This window comes from Oncorhynchus keta, chromosome 18 (genome assembly GCF_023373465.1).
Source record: "Oncorhynchus keta strain PuntledgeMale-10-30-2019 chromosome 18, Oket_V2, whole genome shotgun sequence".
NCBI lineage: Eukaryota > Metazoa > Chordata > Actinopteri > Salmoniformes > Salmonidae > Oncorhynchus > Oncorhynchus keta.
The window spans coordinates 36,173,242-36,188,280 of NC_068438.1; the positions used below are offsets into that span (position 1 = coordinate 36,173,242).

At 45.8% G+C, this 15,039-nt stretch overlaps 1 protein-coding gene across 3 annotated transcripts in view; it reads left to right on the forward strand.

Annotated features, from left to right (window-relative positions):
- Positions 1-15,039, forward strand: part of robo1 (roundabout, axon guidance receptor, homolog 1 (Drosophila)) — a 476,268-nt gene that overhangs the window by 349,179 nt on the left and 112,050 nt on the right. For all 3 annotated transcript variants that reach the window (XM_052467998.1, XM_052467999.1, XM_052468000.1), the window contains 2 exons: positions 4,161-4,299; positions 4,590-4,717. In XM_052467998.1, the coding sequence (XP_052323958.1) occupies positions 4,161-4,299; positions 4,590-4,717 (267 nt within the window). The remainder of the gene's footprint in view (positions 1-4,160; positions 4,300-4,589; positions 4,718-15,039) is intronic.

Sequence of the window (15,039 nt, forward strand, 5' to 3'; positions counted from 1 at the left end):
GCTATACTATACAATGTTATACTATGCTATGCTGTACTATGCTATACTATGCTATGCTATGTTAAGCTATACTATACTACATTGAGTATACAATACATTAAGAATACCTGCTCTTTCCATGACATAGACTGATCAGGTGAATGCAGGTGAAACTATGATCCCTTATTGATGTCACTTGTTAAATCCACTTGAATCAGAGTAGATGAAGGGGAGGAGACAGATTAAAGATGGAGAGGAGACAGGTTAAAGATGGAGAGGAGACAGGTTAAAGATGGAGAGGAGACAGGTTAAAGATGGAGAGGAGACAGGTTAAAGATGGAGAGGAGACAGGTTAAAGATGGAGAGGAGACAGGTTAAAGATGGAGAGGAGACAGGTTAAAGATGGAGAGGAGACAGGTTAAAGATGGAGAGGAGACAGGTTAAAGATGGAGAGGAGACAGGTTAAAGATGGAGAGGAGACAGGTTAAAGATGGAGAGGAGACAGGTTAAAGATGGAGAGGAGACAGGTTAAAGATGAAGGAGAGGAGACAGGTTAAAGATGGAGAGGAGACAGGTTAAAGATGGAGAGGAGACAGGTTAAAGATGAAGGAGAGGAGACAGGTTAAAGATGATGGAGAGGAGACAGGTTAAAGATGGAGAGGAGACAGGTTAAAGATGAAGAGAGGAGACAGGTTAAAGATGAAGAGAGGAGACAGGTTAAAGATGGAGAGGAGACAGGTTAAAGATGGAGAGGAGACAGGTTAAAGATGGAGAGGAGACAGGTTAAAGATGGAGAGGAGACAGGTTAAAGATGGAGAGGAGACAGGTTAAAGATGAAGGAGAGGAGACAGGTTAAAGATGGAGAGGAGACAGGTTAAAGATGAAGGAGAGGAGACAGGTTAAAGATGAAGGAGAGGAGACAGGTTAAAGATGGATTTTTAGATAACTGAGACATGGATTGTGTATGTGAGCCATTCAGAGGGTGAATGGACAAGACAAAAAAATGTAAGTGCCTTTGAACGGGGTATGGTAGTAGGTGCCAGGCGCACCGGTTTGTGTCAAAACTGCAACGATGCTGGATTTTTCACGCTCAACAGTTTCTTGTGTGTATCAAGAATGGTCCACCACCTAAAGGACATCCAGCCAACTTGACACAACTGTGGGAAGCATTGGAGTCAACATGGGGTGCAACTCAATATTAGGAACGTGTTCTTAATATTTGATATACTCCGGCTATAATATACGATGCTTAACTTTACTACAGTGCCCTCCTAAATTATTGGCATCCTAGGTACATCTGAACAAAAAAAGGCTGTGAAAAAATGTCATTGATGTTTATCAGCTTGATATTACACTCAAAATAACATATGAATTTAACCTTTAATTGAATAAAATTGTTCAAAAGAAAAATAATTGTCATCAAGAAATATATATTATTTTCAAAAACATGTTTCACAATGATTGGCAACCCTTCATTTAGTACTTTGTGCATCCTCCCTTTGCCAAGATAACAGCTCTGAGTCGTCTCCTATAATGATTGATGAGGTGGGAGAACACACCCTCCTATCACCTAGATAACAGCTCTGAGTCGTCTCCTGTAATGTTTGAGATGGGAGAACACACCCTCCTATCACCTAGATAACAGCTCTGAGTCGTCTCCTATAATGATTGATGAGGTGGGAGAACACACCCTCCTATCACCTAGATAACAGTTCTGAGTCGGCTCCTATAATGTTTGATGAGGTGGGAGAACACACCCTCCTATCACCTAGATAACAGCTCTGAGTCGTCTCCTATAATGTTTGATGAGGTGGGAGAACACACCCTCCTATCACCTAGATAACAGTTCTGAGTCGGCTCCTATAATGTTTGATGAGGTGGGAGAACACACCCTCCTATCACCTAGATAACAGCTCTGAGTCGTCTCCTATAATGTTTGATGAGGTGGGAGAACACACCCTCCTATCACCTAGATAACAGTTCTGAGTCGGCTCCTATAATGTTTGATGAGGTGGGAGAACACACCCTCCTATCACCTAGATAACAGTTCTGAGTCGGCTCCTATAATGTTTGATGAGGTGGGAGAACACACCCTCCTATCACCTAGATAACAGTTCTGAGTCGGCTCCTATAATGTTTGATGAGGTGGGAGAACACACCCTCCTATCACCTAGGTAACAGCTCTGAGTTCTCCTATAATGTTTGATGAGGTGGGAGAACACACCCTTTCACCTAGATAACAGTTCTGAGTCGTCTCCTATAATGTGTGATGAGGTGGGAGAACACACCCTCCTATCACCTAGATAACAGTTCTGAGTCGGCTCCTATAATGTTTGATGAGGTGGGAGAACACACCCTCCTATCACCTAGATAACAGTTCTGAGTCGGCTCCTATAATGTTTGATGAGGTGGGAGAACACACCCTCCTATCACCTAGATAACAGTTCTGAGTCGGCTCCTATAATGTGTGATGAGGTGGGAGAACACACCCTCATATCACCTAGATAACAGTTCTGAGTCGGCTCCTATAATGTTTGATGAGGTGGGAGAACACACCCTCCTATTACCTCGATAACTGCTCTGAGCCGTCTCCTATAATGCTTGATGAGGGGGGAGAGCAAATGAAGGGAGTTGAGACCATTCCTCCATACATAAACTCTCCAGAATTCACCCCACAGCTTTTCAATGGTGTTTTGGGGACTGGGATGACCATTGCAAAAGCTTGATTCTATAGTCACTGAAAAAATGTTTTGTGTGGATTTGGGGGAGTGCTTTGGATCATTGTCCTGCCAGATGATCCAACAACGAACCAGTTTTGGCATAAAATCTCCTGGTTATTGATGAAGTCCATGATTCCATGTATCCTAACAATGTTCCCAGGGCCTTTGGAAGTAAAACAGCACCGCAACATCACAGATCCACCACCATACTTCACAAGTCCACCACCATACTTCACAGATCCACCACCATACTTCACAGGTCCACCACCATACTTCACAAGTCCACCACCATACTTCACAAGTCCACCACCATACTTCACAAGTCCACCACCATACTTCACAGATCCACCACCATACTTCACAGATCCACCACCATACTTCACAGGTCCACCGCCATACTTCACAGATCCACCACCATACTTCACAGATCCACCACCATGCTTCACAGGCCCACCGCCATACTTCACAGGTCCACCGCCATACTTCACAGATCCACCACCATACTTCACAGATCCACCACCATACTTCACAGATCCACCACCATACTTCACAGGTCCACCGCCATACATCACAGGTCCACCACCATACTTCACAGATCCACCACCATACTTCACAGATCCACCACCATACTTCACAGATCCACCACCATACTTCACAGGTCCACCACCGTATTTCACAGGTCCACCGCCATACTTCACAGATCCACCGCCATACTTCACAGGTCCACCGCCATACTTCACAGATCCACCACCATACTTCACAGATCCACCACCATACTTCACAGATCCACCGCCATACTTCACAGGTCTACCATCATACTTCACAGGTCTACCACCATACTTCACAGGTCCACCGCCATACTTCACAGGTCCACCACCATACTTCACAGGTCCACCACCATACTTCACAGGTCCACCGCCATACTTCACAGGTCCACCACCATACTGTCTCATTTCGTTTGTGTGTTGTCTGGCCTTTCCCATGTTGATGGATGAATAAGGGGGTTTAGCCTGTGTGTCACCTCATATTTATACCCCCAGTGAAACAGGAAGTCATGGCTGGACCACTTAAGAGTTCACAGAAATCTTAATCGTAATACACATTAATTGGATTGTTTTGTTCATCATAATTTCTAGGGGTGCCAGTAATTGTGGCACTCATGTTTCTGAAAAAAACAAAAAAACATTTCTTGTTGTTATTTCTTTTTTCTTTGAACAATTTTAACTCAATTAAAAGGTTAGATGCATATGATATTTTTAATGTGAGGTCAAGCTGATCAACAACTGACATTTTTTCACAGCCTTTTTAGTTCATATTTACCAAGAGCACCAACAATTCAAGAGGGCACTGTATATTATACTATACTATGCTATACTATCCTGTATAACTGCAGATACAGTGTACTGACATACTGTAGACCAAGTACTGAATAGTTCCGTGCTATGACATCTCTCTCTGCAGAGCGACCCAGCTTTGTGAAGCGTCCCGGCAGCCAGGTGGTGCTGGTGGACCAGAGCGTGGAGTTCAGGTGTGAGGCCCGGGGCGACCCGGTTCCCACCGTCCGCTGGAGGAAAGAGGACGGAGAGCTGCCCAAGGGAAGGTACTGTACTGTATGACTCATCTTCTGGCCACCTTTATTACAGCACAATCCCTATATCGCTCTATTTCATCCCTCACTCCCTTTTGTCTGTCTGATGATCAGCATGTGTGCCTTTACAGTAAGGTGTGTGTGCGTGTGTGTGTGTGTGTGTGTGTGTGTGTGTGTGTGTGTGTGTGTGTGTGTGTGTGTGTGTGTGTGTGTGTGTGTGTGTGTGTGTGTGTGTGTGTGTGTGTGTGTGTGTGCGCGTGCGTGCGTGCGTGCGTTTGACCGACTACCTGTGTGTATTCCAGATATGAGATCCGTGAGGACCACACCCTGAAGATCCGTCGTCTGACCTCTGCAGACATGGGTTCTTACACCTGCGTGGCAGAGAACATGGTGGGCAGGGCGGAGGCGTCGGCCACCCTCACCGTCCACGGTAAGATCACACAACTATGTTACTTACTCTAGTAAAATACTTTACATCAGCATTTCCCAAACTTGGTCCTCGGGACCCCAAGAGGTGCACGTTTAGTTTTTTGCCCAAACACTACACAGCTGATTCAAATGATCAAAGCTTGATGATTAATTGTTTATTTGAATCAGCTGTGTAGTGCTAGGGCAAAAACCAAAACGTGGACGACTTGGGGTCCTGAGGACCGAGTTTGGCTAAATCTGCTGTACATGTTTACCAAGGAGAGGCCAATGCACCAGCTATCTAAATATTGTACATTGTTACAGTACTTAGCCCTGTTGTTGAGCCTCTATTGCTGAAAGGTATATTGATTGTTCCACATGTTTCAGTCTCTCTAGTTGTATTGGTTACAGGGAGTTTTAGCACCTTAGATGTCATTTAGCTCAACCGCACTGCTTTTATACACTGGAGCCTGAAAGGTTATTACTTTCACCCGTTCTCTCTCAATTAGCTGATTGATTTCTAATAAAGGCCATCTGAAAGTCCATAGATCCTCTTACACTTTACACATGGGAGCTCAATGATAATCAATTCCATGTGCGGCACCCATAGGAGCGAGGACATTCCTTTAGAGGCAGCTCTCTGGTAATGTTTAAGATATGCTGTATCAGTGGTAGGCCTGTGGGAAGCCTCTGTGTGTTTCTCTCCATTGTACATCCTACTAACACAGTGAGAACAGAAAGCAGCTGGTCACAGAGTGTGAACACTCAGAAAGGAGTCATTCAGTAGAACAAGGGGGCCTGGATCCCCCCAACCCTAAACCCAGGGGAAACACTGGGGTCATTTAACAACAAGGTAATGGGAATATTGGGGTGCAGGGGAGGAGGAGGAAAGGGGGTAGGGGATAGAAGGTGGTTCAGTGCACAGGGGATGGGGGAAGGAGGTAAGGAGGGGGTAAGGAGGGTGGGGAGGTGTATAATTAAGGGGTTTAAGTGACTCAACACTGGAACAGAACAAGATGGGAATTGAGGCTGGATGAAGTAGATAGGGGTGGAGGGTGTGTGTGTGGGGGGGATGTTTGTATGGTGAGGTCAGATGTATAACATTGTATTCCCAGCATGAATACATGAGCGCTATGAAGAAACTGGACATTTGAATTTGACCCTTCTATTCTGTATGACCTCATAAGCAGCATCTTATCTCACATGCTATACATGTATTAGAGGAGGCATGCAGGATGAGGTAAGAGCCTGTATTAGAGGAGGCATGCAGGATGAGGTAAGACCCTGTATTAGAGGAGGCATGCAGGATGAGGTTAGACCCTGTATTAGAGGAGGCATGCAGGATGAGGTAAGACCCTGTATTAGAGGAGGCATGCAGGATGAGGTAAGAGCCTGTATTAGAGGAGGCATGCAGGATGAGGTAACCCTGTATTAGAGGAAGCATGCCCTGTATTAGAGGAGGCATGCAGGATGAGGTAAGAGCCTGTATTAGAGGAGGCATGCAGGATGAGGTAAGAGCCTGTATTAGAGGAGGCATGCAGGATGAGGTAAGACCCTGTATTAGAGGAGGCATGCAGGATGAGGTTAGACCCTGTATTAGAGGAAGCATGCAGGATGAGGTTAGACCCTGTATCAGAGGAGGCATGCAGGATGAGGTAAGACCCTGTATTAGAGGAGGCATGCAGGATGAGGTAAGACCCTGTATTAGAGGAGGCATGCAGGATGAGGTAAGACCCTGTATTAGAGGAGGCATGCAGGATGAGGTAAGAGTCTGTATTAGAGGAAGCATGCAGGATGAGGTAAGAGCCTGTATTAGAGGAGGCATGCAGGATGAGGTAAGAGCCTGTATTAGAGGAGGCATGCAGGATGAGGTTTGACCCTGTATTAGAGGAAGCATGCAGGATGAGGTTAGACCCTGTGTTAGAGGAGGCATGCAGGATGAGGTAAGACCCTGTATTAGAGGAGGCATGCAGGATGAGGTTAGACCCTGTATTAGAGGATGAGCATGCAGGGATGAGGTAAGACCCTGTATTAGAGGAGGCATGCAGGATGAGGTTAGACCCTGTATTAGAGGAGGCATGCAGGATGAGGTAAGACCCTGTATTAGAGGAGGCATGCAGGATGAGGTAAGACCCTGTATTAGAGGAGGCATGCAGGATGAGGTTAGACCCTGTATTAGAGGAGGCATGCAGGATGAGGTAAGACCCTGTATTAGAGGAGGCATGCAGGATGAGGTAAGACCCTGTATTAGAGGAGGCATGCAGGATGAGGTAAGACCCTGTATTAGAGGAAGCATGCAGGATGAGGTTAGACCCTGTATTAGAGGAGGCATGCAGGATGAGGTTAGACCCTGTATTAGAGGAAGCATGCAGGATGAGGTTAGACCCTGTATTAGAGGAGGCATGCAGGATGAGGTAAGACCCTGTATTAGAGGAGGCATGCAGGATGAGGTAAGACCCTGTATGAGAGGAGGCATGCAGGATGAGGTAAGACCCTGTATTAGAGGAGGCATGCAGGATGAGGTTAGACCCTGTATTAGAGGAGGCATGCAGGATGAGGTAAGACCCTGTATTAGAGGAGGCATGCAGGATGAGGTAAGACCCTGTATTAGAGGAGGCATGCAGGATGAGGTAAGACCCTGTATGAGAGGAGGCATGCAGGATGAGGTTAGACCCTGTATTAGAGGAGGCATGCAGGATGAGGTAAGACCCTGTATTAGAGGAGGCATGCAGGATGAGGTTAGACCCTGTATTAGAGGAGGCATGCAGGATGAGGTAAGACCCTGTATGAGAGGAGGCATGCAGGATGAGGTAAGACCCTGTATTAGAGGAGGCATGCAGGATGAGGTAAGAGCCTGTATTAGAGGAGGCATGCAGGATGAGGTAAGAGCCTGTATTAGAGGAGGCATGCAGGATGAGGTAAGACCCTGTATTAGAGGAGGCATGCAGGATGAGGTTAGACCCTGTATTAGAGGAAGCATGCAGGATGAGGTTAGACCCTGTATCAGAGGAGGCATGCAGGATGAGGTAAGACCCTGTATTAGAGGAGGCATGCAGGATGAGGTAAGACCCTGTATTAGAGGAGGCATGCAGGATGAGGTAAGACCCTGTATTAGAGGAGGCATGCAGGATGAGGTAAGAGTCTGTATTAGAGGAAGCACGCAGGATGAGGTAAGAGCCTGTATTAGAGGAGGCATGCAGGATGAGGTAAGAGCCTGTATTAGAGGAGGCATGCAGGATGAGGTTTGACCTTGTATTAGAGGAAGCATGCAGGATGAGGTTAGACCCTGTGTTAGAGGAGGCATGCAGGATGAGGTAAGATCCTGTATTAGAGGAGGCATGCAGGATGAGGTTAGACCCTGTATTAGTGGAGGCATGCAGGATGAGGTAAGACCCTGTATTAGAGGAGGCATGCAGGATGAGGTAAGACCCTGTATTAGAGGAGGCATGCAGGATGAGGTAAGACCCTGTATTAGAGGAGGCATGCAGGATGAGGTAAGACCCTGTATTAGAGGAGGCATGCAGGATGAGGTTAGACCCTGTATTAGAGGAGGCATGCAGGATGAGGTAAGACCCTGTATTAGAGGAGGCATGCAGGATGAGGTAAGACCCTGTATTAGAGGAGGCATGCAGGATGAGGTAAGACCCTGTATTAGAGGAAGCATGCAGGATGAGGTTAGACCCTGTATTAGAGGAGGCATGCAGGATGAGGTTAGACCCTGTATTAGAGGAAGCATGCAGGATGAGGTTAGACCCTGTATTAGAGGAGGCATGCAGGATGAGGTAAGACCCTGTATTAGAGGAGGCATGCAGGATGAGGTAAGACCCTGTATGAGAGGAGGCATGCAGGATGAGGTAAGACCCTGTATTAGAGGAGGCATGCAGGATGAGGTTAGACCCTGTATTAGAGGAGGCATGCAGGATGAGGTAAGACCCTGTATTAGAGGAGGCATGCAGGATGAGGTAAGACCCTGTATTAGAGGAGGCATGCAGGATGAGGTAAGACCCTGTATGAGAGGAGGCATGCAGGATGAGGTTAGACCCTGTATTAGAGGAGGCATGCAGGATGAGGTAAGACCCTGTATGAGAGGAGGCATGCAGGATGAGGTTAGACCCTGTATTAGAGGAGGCATGCAGGATGAGGTAAGACCCTGTATGAGAGGAGGCATGCAGGATGAGGTAAGACCCTGTATTAGAGGAGGCATGCAGGATGAGGTTAGACCCTGTATTAGAGGAGGCATGCAGGATGAGGTAAGACCCTGTATTAGAGGAGGCATGCAGGATGAGGTTAGATCCTGTATTAGAGGAGGCATGCAGGATGAGGTTAGACCCTGTATTAGAGGAGGCATGCAGGATGAGGTTAGACCCTGTATTAGAGGAGGCATGCAGGATGAGGTAAGAGCCTGTAGTAGACCCTGTATTAGAGGAAGCACGCAGGATGAGGTTAGACCCTGTATTAGAGGAGGCATGCAGGATGAGGTTAGACCCTGTATTAGAGGAGGCATGCAGGATGAGGTTAGACCCTGTATTAGAGGAGGCATGCAGGATGAGGTAAGACCCTGTATTAGAGGAGGCATGCAGGATGAGGTAAGACCCTGTATTAGAGGAGGCATGCAGGATGAGGTAAGACCCTGTATTAGAGGAGGCATGCAGGATGAGGTAAGACCCTGTATTAGAGGAGGCATGCAGGATGAGGTAAGGTATCTCACAAAAAAAGTAATGAAATCAACAGATGTGCGACTGTGGTTTGTTTGTACCGATAGGATCAAAGCCTCATTTTATCAAGCCCGGTCCTCATTTTACCAAGCCCTTTCTGACCTCTCGGTGAAGTCCTCCATACAGCCACTTCTTCCCTACCATATAATACCTTCAGGAAAACTCTAGACCGTATATATAAAAATATAAAAAACCTTAGCCTTAGCTCTCCATACCAAGCCTCTGGCACTGATCTCTGATCTCCAGTTAGCCTGGCCAGGGAAATGGTGAGGCCAGCTCGGATGGCAGAGAGACCAGGGAGGGCCTGGACACTGATGGAGGGAAGGAGAGAGGATAGCTAGTTAAAGACAAGCAGGCCACCGTCCAAGCCAGGAAATTGTATGCTCCTAATTGCAGGACATGGGCAAGCTTAAGGAATGAAAAGCTGGGTAATTGTATGTCTGAATAGGGCAAGACAGGAGTAGATGGCAAATGAAAGAGAGAGAAAAAAGAGAAGCAGAACAGTGGCAGATTTCGTCATGTCGTATTTGCAACCGGCCTGATGCTTGTCAGGAGAGCTAGCACATGGAATGTCTGATCTGTCATACGTGTTATCGATTCTAGAATCATGTGTGTCCCATCAGATCACTGAGGACCACAAGCTGGGGGGAAGAAACACAAAGGGATAGATTAACCTGTTGCGACGAGCAATCCCGTATCCGGGAGCGTAATTATAGCCTCAAGCTCATTACCATAACGCAACGTTAACTATTCATGAAAATCGCAAATGAAATGAAATAAATATATTGGCTCACAAGCTTAGCCTTTTGTTAACAACCCTGTCATCTCAGATTTTCAAAAAATGCTTTTCAACCATAGCTAAACAAGCATTTGTGTAAGAGTATTGATAGCTAGCATAGCATTAAGCCTAGCATTCAGCAGGCAACATTTTCACAAAAACAAGAAAAGCATTCAAATAAAATCATTTACCTTTGAAGAACTTCGGATGTTTTCAATGAGGAGACTCAGTTAGATAGCAAATGTTCAGTTTTTCCAAAAAGATTATTTGTGTAGGAGAAATCGCTCCGTTTTGTTCATCACGTTTGGCTAAGAAAAAACCCAGAAGATTCAGTCATTCAGTCCAAATGAACTCCATAATATCGACAGAAACATGGCAAACGTTGTTTAGAATCAATCCTCAAGGTGTTTTTCACATATCTATTCGATGATAAATCACTCGTGGCAGTTTGGTTTCTCCTCTGTTCAAAATGGAAAAATGCACGCACCTGGAGATTACGCAATAGTTTCGACGGAGGACACCGATCGGACACCTGGTAAATGTAGTCTCTTATGGTCAATTTTCCAATGATATGCCTACAAATACGTCACAATGCTGCAAACACCTTGGGGAAACGACAGAAAGTGTAGGCTCATTCCTTGCGCAATCACAGCCATATAAGGAGACATTGGAACACAGCGCCTCAAAAATCTGGCTCACTTCCTGTATGAAATTTCATCTTGGTTTCGCCTGTAGCATTAGTTATGTGGCACTCATAGACAATATCTTTGCAGTTTTGGAAACTTCAGAGTGTTTTCTTTCCAAAGCTGTCAATTATATGCATAGTCGAGCATCTTTTCGTGACAAAATATCTTTTTTAAAACGGGAACGTTTTTCATCCAAAAATGAAATACTGCCCCCAGAGGTTCAAGAGGTTAAGGCACAAGTAACACAGTCAGGATAGGAAGGTTGCTGATGCATTGCGTAAGATTTCTTAGACAGTTGCCTCTGGTTTACTGTGATTTCAGTGGTAGTGAATGGTTGGCTCAGACGGTGTGCTACACTGGAGTAAATCAGATTGTCTGCTTCTGTGGAATTCATGTAAATGTTCTGATAATTCAATGCTCTGCCAGTAACTCCCAGATGAGGGTACTGAAGCATGTAGCATGAAACATGATTCAATATTTTTGTGATTACCGTATGTTATGTGAACAGTATATTCATTTTAATCGTTTTTGCTTGAATCGAAAGTGTTTAAATAATTTATCACGACTCTAAAGTGAAATCTTAAGAGTTATGTGCTGGTTCGTTTGGCCCATTCATTCCAGAATGGACAGACAGAGGTTTTGTTCTTCACACCTCTCATGGCCAGATCCTCAGTGAACAATGTCAGCATTGTGCCGTGGCGCCCAGAGATATTTATCTTTCTCACTGCTCTGCTCTCATTACTAACTTCATCAGTGAATTATTGTTTTACACACGTGTTTGCCTGTCTGTTACACCTCCTCTGGACATATAAACATGTCAAGTCAAATATTCCATTTATTGATGTAAGAAACACATAAATGGCCAGGCCATGGGCTTGGTTAGATTTACTGTTTCATTGTAAAATCATTCATCTACACCAGATGAGAATGTGTAGCTTTAGTCATTCAGTACTGAGATATCAGATATAGACATTATGGTTCTGTGGTGGTGTTTGTGTTTTGTTAAGGAAACTACATGGGGATATGGGGATATTCACCATTAGAATGGGAATACTGTATTCTAGTATCACTGGTAAAACAATGCAGAGGACCAGTGGGCTTCTCTTCGCTGGTCATTTTGCCATTAGTTGTGATTTATTTGTGAAAAGGACTTGAATGGAATGGAAGCCCCAAGAGTGGCTTTACTAACAACCCATGGAAAGGGACTGGAATGGGAGAAGTGTTGCCTAAACTACCAGAGAGAGTTAGCAAGGGGAACCTACATCATACACCCACTACAATGTGCACAGCATAGCCTTCTCTTAATCAGCTGTTCTCATATGAATAAAGTAAGCAGGATGATGATATACTGTAGACCCATAACAAGCTGTTAGAGGCCAGACCACACAGTCAATACTCTCACTGACTCTCTCTACCAGACCACACAGTCAATACTCTCACTGTCTCTCTCTACCAGACCACACAGTCAATACTCTCACTGTCTCTCTCTACCAGACCACACAGTCAATACTCTCACTGACTCTCTCTACCAGACCACACAGTCAATACTCTCACTGACTCTCTCTACCAGACCACACAGTCAATACTCTCACTGACTCTCTCTACCAGGCCACACAGTCAATACTCTCACTGTCTCTCTCTACCAGACCACACAGTCAATACTCTCACTGTCTCTCTCTACCAGACCACACAGTCAATACTCTCACTGACTCTCTCTACCAGACCACACAGTCAATACTCTCACTGACTCTCTCTACCAGACCACACAGTCAATACTCTCACTGTCTCTCTACCAGACCACACAGTCAATACTCTCACTCAATACTCTCACTGACTCTCTCTCAATACCAGTCTCTCTACCAGACCACACAGTCAATACTCTCACTGACTCTCTCTACCAGACCACACAGTCAATACTCTCACTGTCTCTCTCTACCAGACCACACAGTCAATACTCTCACTGACCAGACCACACAGTCAATACTCTCACTGTCTCTCTCTACCAGACCACACAGTCAATACTCTCACTGTCTCTTTCTACCAGACCACACAGTCAATACTCTCACTGTCTCTCTCTACCAGACCACACAGTCAATACTCTCACTGACTCTCTCTACCAGACCACACAGTCAATACTCTCACTGTCTCTCTCTACCAGACCACACAGTCAATACTCTCACTGTCTCTTTCTACCAGACCACACAGTCAATACTCTCACTGTCTCATTCTACCAGACCACACAGTCAATACTCTCACTGACTCTCTCTACCAGGCCACACAGTCAATACTCTCAATAATACTCTCACTGTCTCTCTCTACTCTCAATACTCAGACTCTCTCTACCAGACCACACAGTCAATACTCTCACCAGACCACACAGTCAATACTCTCACTGTCTCTCTACCAGACCACACAGTCAATACTCTCACTGTCTCTCTCTACCAGACCACACAGTCAATACTCTCACTGTCTCTCTCTACCAGACCACACAGTCAATACTCTCACTGTCTCTCTACCAGACCACACAGTCAATACTCTCACTGACTCTCTCTACCAGACCACACAGTCAATACTCTCACTGTCTCTTTCTACCAGACCACACAGTCAATACTCTCACTGTCTCTCTCTACCAGACCACACAGTCAATACTCTCACTGTCTCTTTCTACCAGACCACACAGTCAATACTCTCACTGTCTCTTTCTACCAGACCACACAGTCAATACTCTCACTGTCTCTCTCTACCAGACCACACAGTCAATACTCTCACTGACTCTCTCTACCAGACCACACAGTCAATACTCTCACTGTCTCTCTCTACCAGACCACACAGTCAATACTCTCACTGTCTCTTTCTACCAGACCACACAGTCAATACTCTCACTGTCTCATTCTACCAGACCACACAGTCAATACTCTCATTGTCTCTACCAGACCACACAGTCAGGAATCTTTTTTTCTCCTATAAATATCAACATCATATCAATCTTAATCATGTTACAAATGTAACCAAATAGAAGGATTCCTTTATGTTTTCCATAATAATCACAAACAGCCTTGTGATGGTTACAGCATGCCAATGCACATAGAGCCTGCTTATGGGCTTGTTGTGGAGTATCAGGGCAGGCCTAAGTAGCCAGTGAATGAGCGTTTACAGACCTACACACACTCTAACACACACACAGTCCTCCTAGTGGGAGCTCCTATTAATCAGACTTAGCATGTATTTCTCTCCCAGCGCTAATATGAGCCCTATGAACAGCAGCAGGCCTACTCTCCAATCCCTATGAACCACTCTACACGGGTTCCTGGCACACAACAGACCCTCCAGTGGGCAGGGGGCTACACTGCTCTCTGGTCCCCTCCCCCCAACTCCCTCTGATCACAACACAGATAGAGCCTGACACACACAAACACACACACGCCCTAGCACTGCATGGCTTCCTATCCCCCACACAGTTGTGACCCAGACAGGCTTAGAGCTGACCTCTCCCCCCTGGTTCCAGGTCCACCACTGTGATCACAGCAGCATGGTAGAGGTAGGGTTACCTCATTAAAGGCTTAGACACATATCAATGGAGGTGAGTGAGTGTGAGGGTGTGTATCTTTATGGGTGTGCGTGCTGAATGTGGTCTTGTGTAGGTGTATGGGTGGTTGTGTGCATGCGAGTGCTTGTGCTCGTGTGTTTGTGAGATACAGCGATTCCTCCTTGGTCCGACACACAGATACCCTCTTCCTATGGAACCTTTTGAAGTAAGGATTATCTGCATTTTACAGCATGTGATAGGTGGGGAAGGATCATTACTCTGAGTGACAGCGTTATGTTTCTGTGGGAGCCGTTTGAGGCAGACAGATTAGATAAGGTGGGGAAGATTTATGGCCAGAGAGTGACAGTTAACATTCACCTTGTGTTTTTATGGCATAGTTGTCCATATGCAAGGCTATACCCTTCGTGGTTGGAGAGGGGCTGTGCGATGTTGCTGGCCCTCAGGAGACTCTAAAACCTCATTAGTCAAGAGATAGAGGAGAGGAGAGGTGAGGAATGGGGAGGGGAGAAGGAGGGGACAAGGGAGGAGAGGAGAGGAGAGGAGAGGAGAGGAGAGGAGAGGAGAGGAGAGGAGAGGAGAGGAGAGGAGAGGGGCTCACCTTCATCTTCCTTCAACCTG